Source organism: Pseudophryne corroboree, chromosome 2, assembly GCF_028390025.1.
Source record: "Pseudophryne corroboree isolate aPseCor3 chromosome 2, aPseCor3.hap2, whole genome shotgun sequence".
In the NCBI taxonomy this organism is placed as follows: domain Eukaryota; kingdom Metazoa; phylum Chordata; class Amphibia; order Anura; family Myobatrachidae; genus Pseudophryne; species Pseudophryne corroboree.
Window position 1 is genome coordinate 366,600,233 of NC_086445.1, and position 15,496 is coordinate 366,615,728.

Consider the following 15,496-nt stretch of genomic DNA (forward strand, 5'->3'; position numbering starts at 1 on the left):
TTCCGGTATGAATGGTCGACCATGTTATGGTCGACAGTCATTAGGTCGACCACTATTGGTCGACATTGACATGGTCGACATGGACACATGGTCGACACATGAAAATGGTCGACACATGAAAGGTCGACACATGAAAAGGACGACATGAGTTTTGTAACTTTTTTTTTGTGTCTTTTTTGCGTAAAGTGACTGGGAACCCCAATTAGTGCACCGCGTCCCCTCGCATGGCTCGCTTCGCTCGCCATGCTTCGGGCATGGTGCCTTCGCTCCGCTACCGCTTCGCTCGGCACAGATTACCGTTCCAATCGTAGTCCATGTGGATTGTAAAGTATGGAAAAGTTCCCCAAAAGAAAAAAAAGTAAAAAAAAAAATCATGTCGACCTTTTCATGTGTCGACCTTTCATGTGTCGACCATTTTCACGTGTCGACCATGTGCCCATGTCGACCATGTCAATGTCGACCAAAAGTGGTCGACCTAATGACTGTCGACCATAACATGGTCGACCATGTGAACGGATACCCTTCAGGGGCATGGTATCATTATTTCAGCTTGCTACCCCCGAAGTAGGGAGGCACCCAAACCTTTACACAGCTAAACCTGATCACTATGGGCGCAATATGCGCGATAACGGAGATCATTTTAGAAAGGAAATTGGGCGTGATATATCATTTGAATCCCACCCATTGACTGCATGCTGTAACTCAAGAGAAACAATTCAGTGAGACATATTGACTGCATGCTGTAACTCAAGAGAGACAATTCAGTGAGGGATACAGTTACCTCATACTGCTTTCAAATATAGGTCATTTGTGAGACATATTACTTGCAATTGAGATTGCCTGCAGCAACTCATTAGAATCTAATTTAAGTATTCGGATGCATCACCAGGAGGCTCTTTTGACACTAGGGGGTAAATAAACTAAGCAGTATTTTTGCTGGGTGTAGAAACCCCTGCAAATCGATGGCAGACTGAACCACCAAACCACTGAATTTAATATGTGTGTGTATTTTTAAAAGAGTAGCAAGAGATATCTATTTTTTGTTTATGCTAATGATGCAGACCAGATACATAATCCCATACATACTGTAGATTATTATGATTTTCCATTGAACGCAATTATTCTCTAGTGCTTAAACACTCACAATAAAAATGCATTTGAATTATTTTCTATTGATAAATTACTAGCGGTAACAAAAAATTTGAAATATCTAGTTGTATTTGAAGAATTTTCTTTTTCTCAAACTTACAATGATTTGATAATTCCAAGAAGAGTCATCCGCACAAAGAAATCATTATTCCAATAACGTCTGTAACTGTTATTTCTGCTGTTACTGTATTTCTTAAAATAACCAATTTTTCTGGTAATTCACAGGACATTACACTTATTTCCTGTTTTACGTGTCACTATTTGGTAGGTTGTGAACATGTTGCAATGATGTTTGGGAATGGAAAAAAAAGTTTTTCTTTTTCTTTTGGTTTGTTTCCATTTTACAAAAGTTTAATTGCTCCAAAGAATGTACCATCTCCACTCAAAGATATTTTAGCTTTGCCTCTTGGTATTATAAGGTGGAGTTCGTCGCCTTCTTCTAGTTTTGCAACGCCTAGAAAAAAGAATACAGTAGCAAGGAAAGAGCTAATACTGTTTGCAACATTACGATATAATCTGTTTTTTATTTAATAAACATTATGCACAATGCTCCACACATATGTAACATCATGATGTGTGACATCACATAGGGGTGGAGCTTTGTTGCAGAGTCTTTTTTTTTTTTTTTTTGCGAGGGGGGGGGGGGGGGATCTCTATTTTTTCAGTCCCGCGCCCCACAATGTCTGATGGCAGCCCTGGCCACACGTGTTGTCATATCAGCAGCATATCATTGAATCAGCCTGAAATTGCAGCATGTGGACCCAAAATTAACCCTTATTAGTAATTTAATCAAAATAAGATAAAAAAAAATTAATAAGGGCAACTCTGATGTAATTCTAACATTTTTATTTAAAAAGCTCTGTCTTGCCACACAAAATCAGGAGTGCATTTAGATTTGCCTTATGCCCATCCCATGTACAGTAGTTTATTTTAAATACTGTATCTGCATAAATCAGACAACAAAGCAGCTCTGCCAGTGTAGCCCAAATCTTTGTGCTTCCTGTGCTCACTTATTATTATAGATTTACTCTTCTGTATAATGTCATAGGGATTTTAGAGGATATACTGTACTAGCAAAAGTGGCATGATCATTGTAGGGTACAAAGTAATAAATAACTTATAAAACTAATTAAACTAAACATTTGGAAAATGGTCTTGAGTATAAATGTTGAAGACTTACTGATGAAGAGATAATGTAAATTCAATGTTTTTGTTCTTTTTTAATTGATACACCCAAGCATGGCATTTTGTCAGACATGAATATAAACCAAATGCAACCTGATATCATGAAATTCAAATATGAAAATACATATTGCAATAAAAAGAAAAAAAATGTTTTGCAAGCTGATTTGTGTTACTTCCATAAAAACTTCTGGATACTAATATGACTGTTTCATTGTCAGGATACAGTGTATGCCTAGTCAAAAGTCTAAAGAAACTGTAAAATGTATATATATGTAATGGCACTGTACTTCAAATTACCCACCAGATCTATACACAATACAAACAACTTGTGGAATAATTGTGGTACTTACAGTAGTAATATGGAGTAGATGTGGCTGCAAGAGACACAACTCTCACTTTTCCCTCTCTTTCTCTCTCTCTCTACATAGATAGATGATTAATACATATAAATATGTATAATTAATAACCCTTTGTTGTCATGTTATAATCCAATATTTATTTTGTTTGATAGCTGTGGAGGTTAACTTAATTTATAAAGTCTATTCTATTTTTAAAGCACTGACTAAAATGTATTGTACTGCAAAATTCTTTCCATTAGGTTGCTCTTCATCTCATTGTATCACTTACCAGCTGTGAAACATGAGTTATTTGAGTCAGACTGTGGCATATTCTGTATACACCTAAACAAAGTAACCAAGCCTGGATCATTTCCCACCAATTGTGCCTTTTTCCGTTGGATGAGATGGCCCATTGCAAAAACTGTATCTGTGTACCAAACCTACAACAACAAAATAATATCAATATTTATTAAATATATGAAATGTCAATGATTTCATTGTTTTTCTGTTATTTGATAAAGTAAATAAATATATTTTATTTTACAGATGTTGCAAGGCAGCCTTTATTTTCCACCCCAAAGTATTTTCCAGGTATTTAGGGGGACATTTACTAAGCAGTTATAAAAGTGGAGAAGTGAGCCAGTGGAGAAGTTGCCCATGGCAACCTATCAGCATTGACATAACATTTAAAATTTGCATACTATAAAAGTATACAGAGCAGCTGATTGGTGGCCATGAGCAACTTCTCCACTGGCTCACTTCTCCACTTTTATCACTGCTTAGTAAATGTCCCCCTTAGTTTGTTTGTTATTCCTTTTTCTACTCCTTTTTAGACAGAAACATTTGTCACATTGTTATACATTGAATTTTGTAAATATAGCCTTCCCCTATAAATTTGACAATCTGTATTGTGCTACCCTGTTAGAAAATTAAATACAATTTATTGTTCTTGTATAAAACAATGTAATATTGATGTAAGCAGTAGATAACATACACATACCTGGATTTTGTTCTAAGACTTTTATCCCGCTGTTTTAATGACTTTTAATTAAATATTTCATGGTGTTTTTTCCATGGGGTTTCAACTTTATTCTTCAAGTAACCCAAAAGGTCATGTTTTCAGGATTTCCTTAAACATGCTCATGTAATTTTCCCTATTTTGCTGGGACATTAACTATCCCTCGTTTCCTTAGACAGAAATCCTGAAAACATGCCCAGATATTGTTACTTGAAGACTGGAGATGAAAACACTTGTGTTATTTTATAAGAAAACTAAAGGACAATATTTTGGGGGGCTTACTTTATTTGGCAGGGTCAATACCTCTTACAGTCATCTTCAGTGTCTGCTTGTGTTATTGAAAGCTGGATGAGGGACCCTCCCCAAAGTACTTTTGTATGAATGGGAGAGGGATTGGTAAAGTCAGTATTAACGTGGGAAAATACTGTAAAGTCTCCTGAATGCTAACTAAATTTTATTTGTTGAAATGTGTCATTTTTTAATGAAACATATAATTTTTTAGCATATCTCTAAAAATGAAGATAAACTGAGCACATGCACTTTCATTAGATCAAACATCTTACCTGGCCATATACAAAAAATAAACCACTTTCTTTTATCAATATTTTATTTTGTTTATCATCAAAAGCAGTCCCTTGTTTAAAACTGGGGAGCCAAGGAATTATGGTATTGTCATCATCTAAAGAAAAACAAATGAAATGATAACATCACCAACACTTACTGAAAGCCACTACACATAGGGGGTAATTCAGACCTGATCGCTCGCTAGATGTTTTTTGCAGTCCTGCGTTCACATAGTCGCCGCCCACTGGGGAGTGTATTTTAGCTGTGCAAGTGTGCGATCGCATGTGCAGCCGAGCGATACAAAAACATTTTGTGCAGTTTCTGAGTAGCCCAGGACTTACTCAGCTGCTGCGATCACTTCAGCCTATCCGGGACCGGAATTGACGTCAGACACCTGCCCTGCAAACACTTGGACACGTCTGCGTTTTTCCAACCACTCCCAGAAAACGGTCAGTTAACACCCACAAACGCCTTCTTCCTATCAATCACCTTGCGATCGCCTGTGCGAATGGATTCTTCGCACAAACCCATTGCAGAGCAACGAACAGCTTTGTACCTGTGCGACGCGCCTGCGCATTGCGGTGCATACGCATGCGCAGTTCTGACCTGATTGCAGCGCTGCAAAAAACGTTAGCGAGCGATCAGTTCTGAATTACCCCCATAGTTCAGTAAATTAACAGCAGCAACTCTTCGAACTTTTAAAATTTTATGTAAATGTATGCATAATTTAAACACAAAATTATAGACAAAAAAAAAATAAGAATTTACTCACCGGTAATTCTATTTTTCGTAGTCCGTAGTGGATGCTGGGAACTCCGTAAGGACCATGGGGAATAGACGGCTCCGCAGGAGACTGGGCACATCTAATGAAAGAATTAGGACTATCTGGTGTGCACTGGCTCCTCCCCCTATGACCCTCCTCCAAGCCTCAGTTAGGACACTGTGCCCGGAAGAGCTGACACAATAAGGAAGGATTTTGAATCCCGGGTAAGACTCATACCAGCCACACCAATCACACCGTATAACTCGTGATAGGAACCCCGGTTAACAGTATGATAACAAAAGGAGCCTCTGAACAGATGGCTCGCAATAATAACCCGATTTGTGTAACAATAACTATTTACAAGTATTGCAGACAATCCGCACTTGGGATGGGCGCCCAGCATCCACTACGGACTACGAGAAATAGAATTACCGGTGAGTAAATTCTTATTTTCTCTGACGTCCTAGTGGATGCTGGGAACTCCGTAAGGACCATGGGGATTATACCAAAGCTCCCAAACGGACGGGAGAGTGCGGACGACTCTGCAACACCGAATGAGAGAACTCCAGGTCCTCCTCAGCCAGGGTATCAAATTTGTAGAATTTTGCAAACGTGTTTGCCCCTGACCAAGTAGCAGCTCGGCAAAGTTGTAAAGCCGAGACCCCTCGGGCAGCCGCCCAAGATGAGCCCACCTTCCTTGTGGAATGGGCTTTTACAGATTTAGGCTGCGGTAGTCCTACCGCAGAATGCGCCAGCTGAATAGTGCTACAAATCCAGCGCGCAATAGTCTGCTTAGAAGCAGGAGCACCCAGTTTGTTGGGTGCATACAGGATAAACAGCGAGTCAGTTTTCCTGACTCCAGCCGTCCTGGAAACACAAATTTTCAGGGCCCTGACTACGTCCAGTAACTTGGAATCCTCCAAGTTCCCAGTAGCCGCAGGCACCACAATAGGCTGGTTCAAGTGAAACGCTGATACCACCTTCGGGAGAAACTGAGGACGAGTCCTCAATTCTGCCCTATCCATATGGAAAATCAGATAAGGGCATTTATAGGACAAAGCCGCCAATTCTGACACACGCCTGGCCGAAGCCAGGGCCAACAGCATGACCACTTTCCACGTGAGATATTTCAAATCCACAGTCTTAAGTGGTTCAAACCAATGTGATTTCAGGAACTCCAAAACCACATTGAGATCCCAAGGTGCCACTGGGGGCACAAAAGGAGGCTGAATATGCAGAACTCCCTTGACAAAAGTCTGAACTTCAGGCAGGGAAGCCAGTTCTTTCTGGAAGAAAATCGACAGGGCCGAAATCTGGACCTTAATGGACCCCAATTTGAGGCCCAACGTCACCCCTGTTTGCAGGAAATGCAGGAATCGACCCAGTTGAAATTCCTCTGTTGGGGCCTTCCTGGCCTCACACCAAGCAACATATTTTCGCCAAATGCGGTGATAATGGTTTGCGGTGACATCCTTCCTGGCTTTGATCAGGGTAGGAATTACTTCCTCCGGAATACCCTTTTCCTTCAGGATCCGGTGTTCAACCGCCATGCCGTCAAACGCAGCCGCGGTAAGTCTTGGAACAGACAGGGCCCCTGCTGCAGCAGGTCCTGTCTGAGCGGCAGAGGCCAAGGGTCCTCTGAAAGCATCTCTTGAAGTTCCGGGTACCAAGCTCTTCTTGGCCAATCCGGAACCACGCGTATAGTTTTCACTCCTCACCTTCGTATTATTCTCAGTACCTTGGGAATGAGAGGCAGAGGAGGAAACACATAAACCGACTGGTACACCCACGGTGTTACTAGAGCGTCCACAGCGATCGCCTGAGGGTCCCTTGACCTGGCGCAATATCTTTTTAGCTTTTTGTTGAGGCGGGACGCCATCATGTCCACCTGTGGTCTTTCCCACCGGTTTACCAGCATTTGGAAGACTTCTGGATGAAGTCCCCATTCTCCCGGGTGGAGGTCGTGCCTGCTGAGGAAGTCTGCTTCCCAGTTGTCCACTCCCGGAATGAACACTGCTGTCAGTGCTAACACATGATTTTCCGCCCATCGGAGTATCCTTGTGGCTTCTGCCATTGCCCTCCTGCTTCTTGTGCCGCCCTGTCTGTTTACATGGGCGACCGCCGTGATGTTGTCTGATTGGATCAGTACCGACTGGTTCTGAAGCAGGGGCCTTGCTTGGCTTAGGGCATTGTAAATGGCCCTTAGCTCCAGAATATTTATGTGAAGCGAAATCTCCTGATCTGACCACAGTCCTTGGAAATTTCTTCCCTGTGTGACTGCCCCCCAGCCCCGAAGGCTGGCATCCGTGGTCACCAGGACCCAGTCCTGTATTCCGAATCTGCGGCCCTCTAGTAGATGAGCCCTCTGCAGCCACCACAGCAGCGACACCCTGGTCCTTGCCGACAGGGTTATCCGCTGTTGCATCTGGAGATGGGACCCGGACCATTTGTCCAACAGGTCCCACTGGAAAGTCCTTGCGTGGAACCTTCCGAATGGAATTGCTTCGTACGAAGCTACCATTTTTCCCAGGACTCGTGTGCATTGATGTACCGACACCTGTCCCGGTTTTAGGAGGTCCCTGACTAGAGATGACAACTCCTCGGCTTTTTCCACTGGAAGAAACACTTTTTTCTGGTCTGTGTCCAGAATCATTCCCAGGAACAGAAGACGTGTCGTCGGGACCAGCTGTGACTTTGGAATATTGAGAATCCAGCCGTGCTGTTGTAGCACTTCCCGAGAAAGTGCTACCCCCACTACCAACTGCTCTTTGGACCTCGCCTTTATCAGGAGATCGTCCAAGTACGGGATAATTAAAACTCCCTTCTTGCGAAGGAGTATCATCATTTCGGCCATTACCTTGGTAAAGACCCTAGGTGCCGTGGATAACCCAAACGGCAACGTCTGGAACTGATAGTGACAGTCCTGTACCACAAATCTGAGGTACTCCTGGTGAGGGGGGTAAATGGGGACATGTAGGTACGCATCCTTGATGTCCAGGGAGACCATGTAATCCCCCTCGTCCAGGCTCGCAATAACCGCCCTGAGCGATTCCATCTTGAACTTGAACCTTTTGATATAAGTGTTCAAGGCTTTTAAATTTAAGGTGGGTCTCACCGAACCGTCCGGTTTCGGTACCACAAACATTGTGGAATAGTAACCCTTTCCTTGCTGAAGGAGGGGTACCTTGACAATCACTTGCTGTGAATACAGTTTTTGGATAGCCACCAACACTGCCTCCCTGGCAGAGGGAGTTGCTGGTAAGGCAGATTTTAGAAAACGGCGGGGGGGGGGGGGGACGTCTCGAATTCCAGCCTGTACCCCTGAGATACTACTTGAAGGGTCCAGGGATCCACCTGTGAGAGAGCCCACTGTGTGCTGAAATTTCTGAGACGGGCCCCCACCGTACCCGGGTCCGCCTGTGAAGCCCCAGCGTCATGCTGTGGACTTACCGGACGCGGGGGAGGACTTTTGCTCTTGGGAACTGGCTGTATGCTGCAGCTTTTTCCCTCTACCTTTGCCTCTCGGCAGAAAGGACGCGCCTCGAGCCCTCTTGTGTTTTTGGGGCCGAAAGGACTGTACTTGATAATACGGTGCTTTCTTTTGCTGTGGGGTAGCTTGTGGCCAAAATGTCGATTTCCCAGCCGTAGCTGTGGAAACGAGGTCTGAAAGACCATCCCCAAACAGTTCCACCCCCTTATAAGGCAAAACTTCCATGTGCCTTTTTGAATCGGCATCACCTGACCACTGCCGAGTCCATAACCCCCTTCTGGCGGCAATGGACATTGCACTTATTTTTGATGCCAGCCGGCAAATATCCCTCTGTGCATCACGCATGTATAAGACAGCGTCTTTTATATGCTCTACTGTCAGCAAAATATTGTCCCTATCCAGGGTATCAATATTATCCAACAGGGAATCTGACCACGCAGCAGCAGCACTGCACATCCATGCTGATGCAATCGCTGGTCGCAATATAATGCCCGTGTGTGTATATATATAGCTTTTAGGGTAGCTTCCTGCTTTCTATCGGCAGGATCCTTTAGGGCGGCCGTATCCGGAGACGGTAGTGCCACCTGTTTTGATAAACGTGTAAGCGCTTTATCTACCCTAGGGGATGTTTCCCAACGTGACCTATCCTCTGGCGGGAAAGGGTACGCTGCCAATAACCGTTTTGAAGTTATCAATTTCTTATCGGGGAAGTCCAGGCTTCCGCACACACCTCATTTAATTCCTCAGATGCAGGAAAAACTACTGGGAGTTTTTTCTCACCGAACATAATACCCTTTTTTGTGGTACCTGGGGTACTATCAGAAATGTGTAATACATTTTTCATTGCCTCAATCATGTAACGGGTGGACCTATTGGAGGGTACATTAGTCTCATCGTCGTCGACACTGGAGTCGGTATTTGTGTCGACATCTGTGTCTGCCATCTGAGGTAGCGGGCGTTTTAAAGCCCCTGATGACATTTGAGACGCTGGAACAGTCACAAGCTGAGTAGCCGGCTGTCCTATGTCGTCAAACCTTTTATGTAAGGAGCTGACACTGTCACGTAATTCCTTCCATAAGTCCATCCACACAGGTGTCGACCCTTCAGGGGGTGACAACACACTTACAGGCATTTGCTCTGCCTCCACATCATTTTCCTCATCATACATGTCGACACAGCGGTACCGACACACAGCACACACACAGGGAATGCTCTGACAGAGGACAGGACCCCACAAAGCCCTTTGGGGAGACAGAGGGAGAGTATGCCAGCACACACCAGAGCGCTATATACCACAGTGATATCACCTATAAAGTGTGTTTTCCCCTTATAGCTGCATATATATTATACTGTGCCTAAATTTGTGCCCCCCCTCTCTTTTTTACCCTTTCTGTAGTGCAGGACTGCAGGGGAGAGCCAGGGAGCGATCCTTCCAGCGGAGCTGTGAGGGAAAATGGCGCCAGTGTGCTGAGGGAGATGGCTCCGCCCCTTTTTCGGCTGGCTTTCTCCCGCAATTTTAAGATTTCTGGCAGGGGTTAATATACACCTATATAGCCTCTGGGGCTATATATGGTGTCAGTTTGCCAGCCAAGGTGTTATTTATTGCTGCTCAGGGCGCCCCCCCCCAGCGCCCTGCACCCATCAGTGACCGCAGTGTGTGGTGTGCATGAGGAGCAATGGCGCACAGCTGCAGTGCTGTGCGCTACCTTGGAGAAGACAGAAGTCTTCAGCCGCCGATTTTCCGGACCTTCTTGCTTCTGGCTCTGTAAGGGGGACGGCGGCGCGGCTCCGGGAACGGACGACGAGGTCGGGTCCTGTGTGCGATCCCTCTGGAGCTAATGGTGTCCAGTAGCCTAAGAAGCCCAAGCTACCACCACTTAGGTAGGTTCGCTTCTTCTCCCCTTAGTCCCTCGGTGCAGTGAGCCTGTTGCCAGCAGGTCTCACTGTAAAATAAAAAACCTAAATTATACTTTCTTTCTAGGAGCTCAGGAGAGCCCCTAGTGTGCATCCAGCTCAGCCGGGCACAGAAATCTAACTGAGGCTTGGAGGAGGGTCATAGGGGGAGGAGCCAGTGCACACCAGATAGTCCTAATTCTTTCTTTAGATGTGCCCAGTCTCCTGCGGAGCCGTCTATTCCCCATGGTCCTTACGGAGTTCCCAGCATCCACTAGGACGTCAGAGAAATAGGGGGATATTCTGAGTGGCGCTTAATGATGCATAATCATAAAAAAATTAAAGAAACAATTTATTTTAAAAAACAACAATAGACGTCATTATATCACAGAAAACATAAACCACTAAAAACACAATACACTAAAGGGGGGTACTCACGGAGCGATATTCTAAGCAATCTGACTAGATTGCTTAGAATATCGGCAGGATCGCTCCGTGTGTAGCCCCCTCGGCGATAGCGATGCGCGGCCCCGCACATCGCTATCGCCGCTGCTAGATTGGCCTGCATGCAGGCCAATCTAGCGGGTCGCTCACTTCACCCGCTGGGTGAAGTGAGCGGCCCCCCGTCTCCCCCCGCACGCTCAGCACAGATCGCGCTGTGCTGAGCGGCAGGAGAGATGTGTGCTGAGCGGTTCGCTCAGCACGCATCTCTCCTTGATCGGCCCGTGAGTACTGGGCTTAACAGTTTCAAACTGACAAGTAACAATTACAACAACTAGTGTGCACACTAGAATAATTAATCCAATGTTCCTGCACCGGACAATGGTTGAAATGACTTGTGGGTGACTTTCTGTTCTTAGGAGTGTGACACCTGGTTATGACATCTTTGTCAAGCACCATACTCTCGGCCCATTAGTAACATGGAAAAGCAACACATTGCAGTTTCGCGGGTTAGAAGCTGCTTCATGTTACTGGAAGACATCCAGTGAGGGTTGCCAAGGTGACAGTTAACACACTGAGTAAGTGACATTACTGTATGTTGCTCATTCAAGGATTTAGATGCCCCTGGCACCCTAGGTTTGCCTACTGGCAGCGGCAGCTTCCTGGCTATCTTAATAAACGTTACCCTGTTTACATAACCAAATTTTTCTAAAAGTATTGTCACATTTGCATGACATCTTAATAGCTTGCTGTATATTCCTTTAATTAGAAACGATTACATATTTTGGCTATCTAACATGATCCAATGCTATATATGATCAATCACTTTATTTCCTTAAGTCTGAAAAGCCAGACAGACATTACCAAGAGCTACTGTGTGCAATAATTATCTGTGTTCTCATTTATACATACCCTTCATACTTGCTATTTTACTGGGGTTCCTGTGTTATACAGAATGTAACAGGGCTAAAGTACATTCATTGGTTGCTAAAATCCTCAATATTCAGCATGCTCAAATTGAAAAAAGAATACAAGAACAACCACATACACACATCAGTCATAAAGCAGCATAAGAGATAATCCAACAAAGCACTCCAATATAATAATTTAATATAATGTATCCTACACAGAGTTAATTTAATTTATTAGTGCACATATTTTATTTAATGGGCACAAATAAATCTCAAAATAATAACCTTGCAGCATGGTTTTACTAAGCCATAAAGTACCTAGCTTTATTTAACTTAAGCTGCCAATGATATATTGCAAAAGCAAATGTTATTGTTTTAAGTATTTTAAGCATGGATTTCATGACCATTTACAAATAAATGAAATGAGAATCTGGACATGATCTCACAATACCAACACTTATTTCACCTGTCTGAAACAATCTAAAACTAGCAGTTAAAAAGTTATACTGTATATAGCTATTGATAACAGAAGGTGCATAAACAACATTTAGCAGGTTTAAGCCCGACAAGTTACTATTTATATACATATAAAAAAACAGTTTGATAAATATGTAGGGATTGTACAGCCATTGATGATTCTAGAGTTACAGTATTTATATTCATCGCCTGCCACTACTCATTGTACTCTAAGGATTGGACATCACAACTAAGACAGACAAGTGTTTTTTTTAATTATCATTCTCACATTATTATCACCTTTTATTTTCATTCCTTCTCACACTCTTGGTGGTCTTTCAAGGGAGGGCCATTTTAACACACTACTTTTATCCAGTTTTTAGCACTGGGGCCTTTTGGGGTAGATCCGGAGTGTTTTAAATAGACTGCTCTCACTTCAGTTGAAGCACATATTCCAGGTTCCTTATATTTCTATATGCCTGATAAATATACATGTTGGGCAAATGGGCCATTCCTCTATCATGTACAGAACATTTGTACTAGTTTTAACATATCATTTTTGTTCAAATTTAATACAAGGAAGTTATTATTATTATTATTATTATTTTTTTTTTTTTTTAAATGGATGTAATATGATAGTGCTTAACTAGGCGTATGTTTCAGGTAGAAAAAAAAAATGTCTCCATTATACCCTACATGATATAACAAAATGTCGCTGACATTACAGGACAAGTCAAGTCCACCATCATTTCATAAAGGAAACCTACTTGATAACTCATCTAAACTCTTTGTATTAAGAGCCTGTGTTATTTTTTATGAAAACACATGAGAAAGATCTATAATTTAACTTTACAGATTTTTATTAGAGTGTCAAGTATGAGACATTTTTACTCAGTTTCATGGAATGGTCCAAATACTAAACAGGAGCCAACTAATGAGATAAAAGAGGAACTGGTAGCTGGCATATAATAAGAATTATTGTTTAAAGCAGTTTTTCACCTTCAGATGACTATAAACAGAACAAATTGAATAAGATTGTAGCATTTGTGGAGGAATAGACGTTCGCAGAGATAACATGAGGAATTGAGCAGGGTAAAGGCCATTTTTACAAAACCAAGACTCCAGGAGGGGCCAACAATGTCAAAGGTGCAGAGGGAGGGTCCACACGGCATTGCAAAGTGGAGGACAAAGCCATGATGATTCAATCACATCATTAAACCCCTGGGCTGTCCACTTCCCTTGGGAAGTGAACGGCAGGCTGGCCCATTGTCTCAGAAGTCCAGGAGAGCCCCCCAAAATTCACGACTCACTCAGACATTCAAAAAGAGGGTTTCTAAGTATAGTACAGACATTGATAATTTTGCAGAGCACTGAAGAAACATTCCATTTTGCAAAAAAATATTATTGTAATGATCCTCAAGTTAATTGGCAAGCAGTCACAACCATCATGGGAAAATGTGACTGGCTGATTGATGTAGGCATCATGGGGCCCTATTGAAGAAACTGCATTGGGGACCCCATCCTCTGATTGTCTGTGCAAAAAATGCCATCTTTTCTAAAGCAGAACTGTATTATGCAATCTGTTACCCTCGAACTGTTAGGGTACTACTAGTCACAGCATACAGACATCCTGGAGCTTGCACTGAAAGGCCAAAGATTGCATAATACTAGTCAGCTTAAACATTCAGTGTAAAATAAAACATTAGTCTCAAATTAAAGAACATACGGCTTTTAATTTCCAGATCAAAGACAGATAGACTAGGGGTTTGAATTTTTTTTGGCATGCAGGGCAGGTGAGCTAGGGGGTGTAGACATAATGTCGGCACCATAATGTTGACAGTTATGATATTGACATATTTTAAAAAGTCGACAGGGAACATATCGTCATCTGCAGAATGTTGACGTGTTCACAATGTCAACATGTGAAGTGTCAACATTCTGCATAGACTGATAGCCAGGCCCGGCCCGACACATACGCCGGCTATGCAGTGGCGTAGAGCGACGGGCCACTGAGGGCGCTGCTGAAATTAGCATCACTCTCTCTGCCGCCCGCCGCCAGCCCCTCACCGCCCGCCCTGCACAATAACACAGTTCACCGGCCGCACTGCACAATAACACCGCCCGCCGCCTGCCCTGCACAATAACAGCCAGGCTCCTCTGACAAGCGCACAGAGGAGACCTGGAACTGCCTGTTCTGCCTATCGAATGACTGCTCTGTCTCCACAGCCCTCCCCTGATGCCAGGGAACAGGGGGAGGGAGACAGTGCAGCATCTACTAATGAGGGGGAGCTGGAGCTATGACCTACAGATGGAAGGTATGTTCATGGTAGAGAAAACTCCCCCTGTACAATGTGTATGTGTTTCACTGTGCCCCTGGTCCTTTACAGTGTGTGTGTGTGTGTGTGTGTGTGTGTGTGTGTGTGTGTGTCAGTGTGCCCCTTATACAATCTATGTAATGTGTATAAGCATCTCTTCTGTGGTGTAACATTTGTAAGTGTCTCCTCTTTGGTGTAACATGTATAAGTGTCTCCTCTGTGGTGTAATGTGTATAAGCGTCTCCTCTGTGGTGTAACATGTATAAGCGTCTCCTCTGTGGCGTAATGTGTATAAGCATCTCCTCTGTGGCATAATGTGTATAAGCGTCTCCTCTGTGGTGTAACATGTATAAGGGTCTCCTCTGTGGTGCAATGTGTATAAGCGTCTCCTCTGTAGTGTAATGTGTATAAGCGTCTCTACTGGGGTGTGACCTATATAAGCAGTTCTACTGTGCTGTGTATTGTGAATTAATGCTATTCTGTGACCACACCCCTTTCCCATGAAGCCACACCCCTATATATTCTACTAAGGGGTGCCAAAATATATATTTGCTTACAAAAGAATAAGGCTCGGGCCGGCTCTACCGATAGCACAGGGTTAGAGTTGAGCCATGGGAGGGAAGGGCTAGGGATAAGCAATAGGGCGAGGTTTAGGGGTTAGGGTTAATCATACTTAGGGGTCTATTCATGTAAGAATGCGATGTTTATGTTTAACTTTTCACTAAACATCACATTCTTATTTCAGGGTTTTTTTCAGATTTCTAACGCAATTCATTAATACTTACCTGTTCCGTGATGCGATGCGGTATCCGGCTGTTCCGCGATCCCAGCTTCTCCAGTCGTCTCTCTTCATACCGCGGCTGGGGTCTTCTGCACATGCGCAGTGTCCCCCCCCTGCCTCCAGGTGTCATCTGCGCATGCGCCGGGGAAACAAGATCTCCAGCGGCGGGCAAGGGCAGCAAGGAGGAGGTGA

General features: G+C 43.6%; 1 protein-coding gene across 1 annotated transcript in view; it reads right to left on the minus strand.

Annotated features, from left to right (window-relative positions):
* Positions 1 to 1,490: 1,490 nt before the first annotated feature.
* The window catches only part of TNFSF13B (TNF superfamily member 13b), a 91,021-nt gene continuing 77,015 nt past the window's right edge, over positions 1,491 to 15,496 (minus strand). Inside the window, exons 10-12 of the mRNA XM_063950759.1 lie at positions 4,254 to 4,369; positions 2,962 to 3,112; positions 1,491 to 1,603 (exon numbers count right to left, since the gene is read on the minus strand). Of these exons, the coding sequence (XP_063806829.1) occupies positions 1,491 to 1,603; positions 2,962 to 3,112; positions 4,254 to 4,369 (380 nt within the window). The remainder of the gene's footprint in view (positions 1,604 to 2,961; positions 3,113 to 4,253; positions 4,370 to 15,496) is intronic.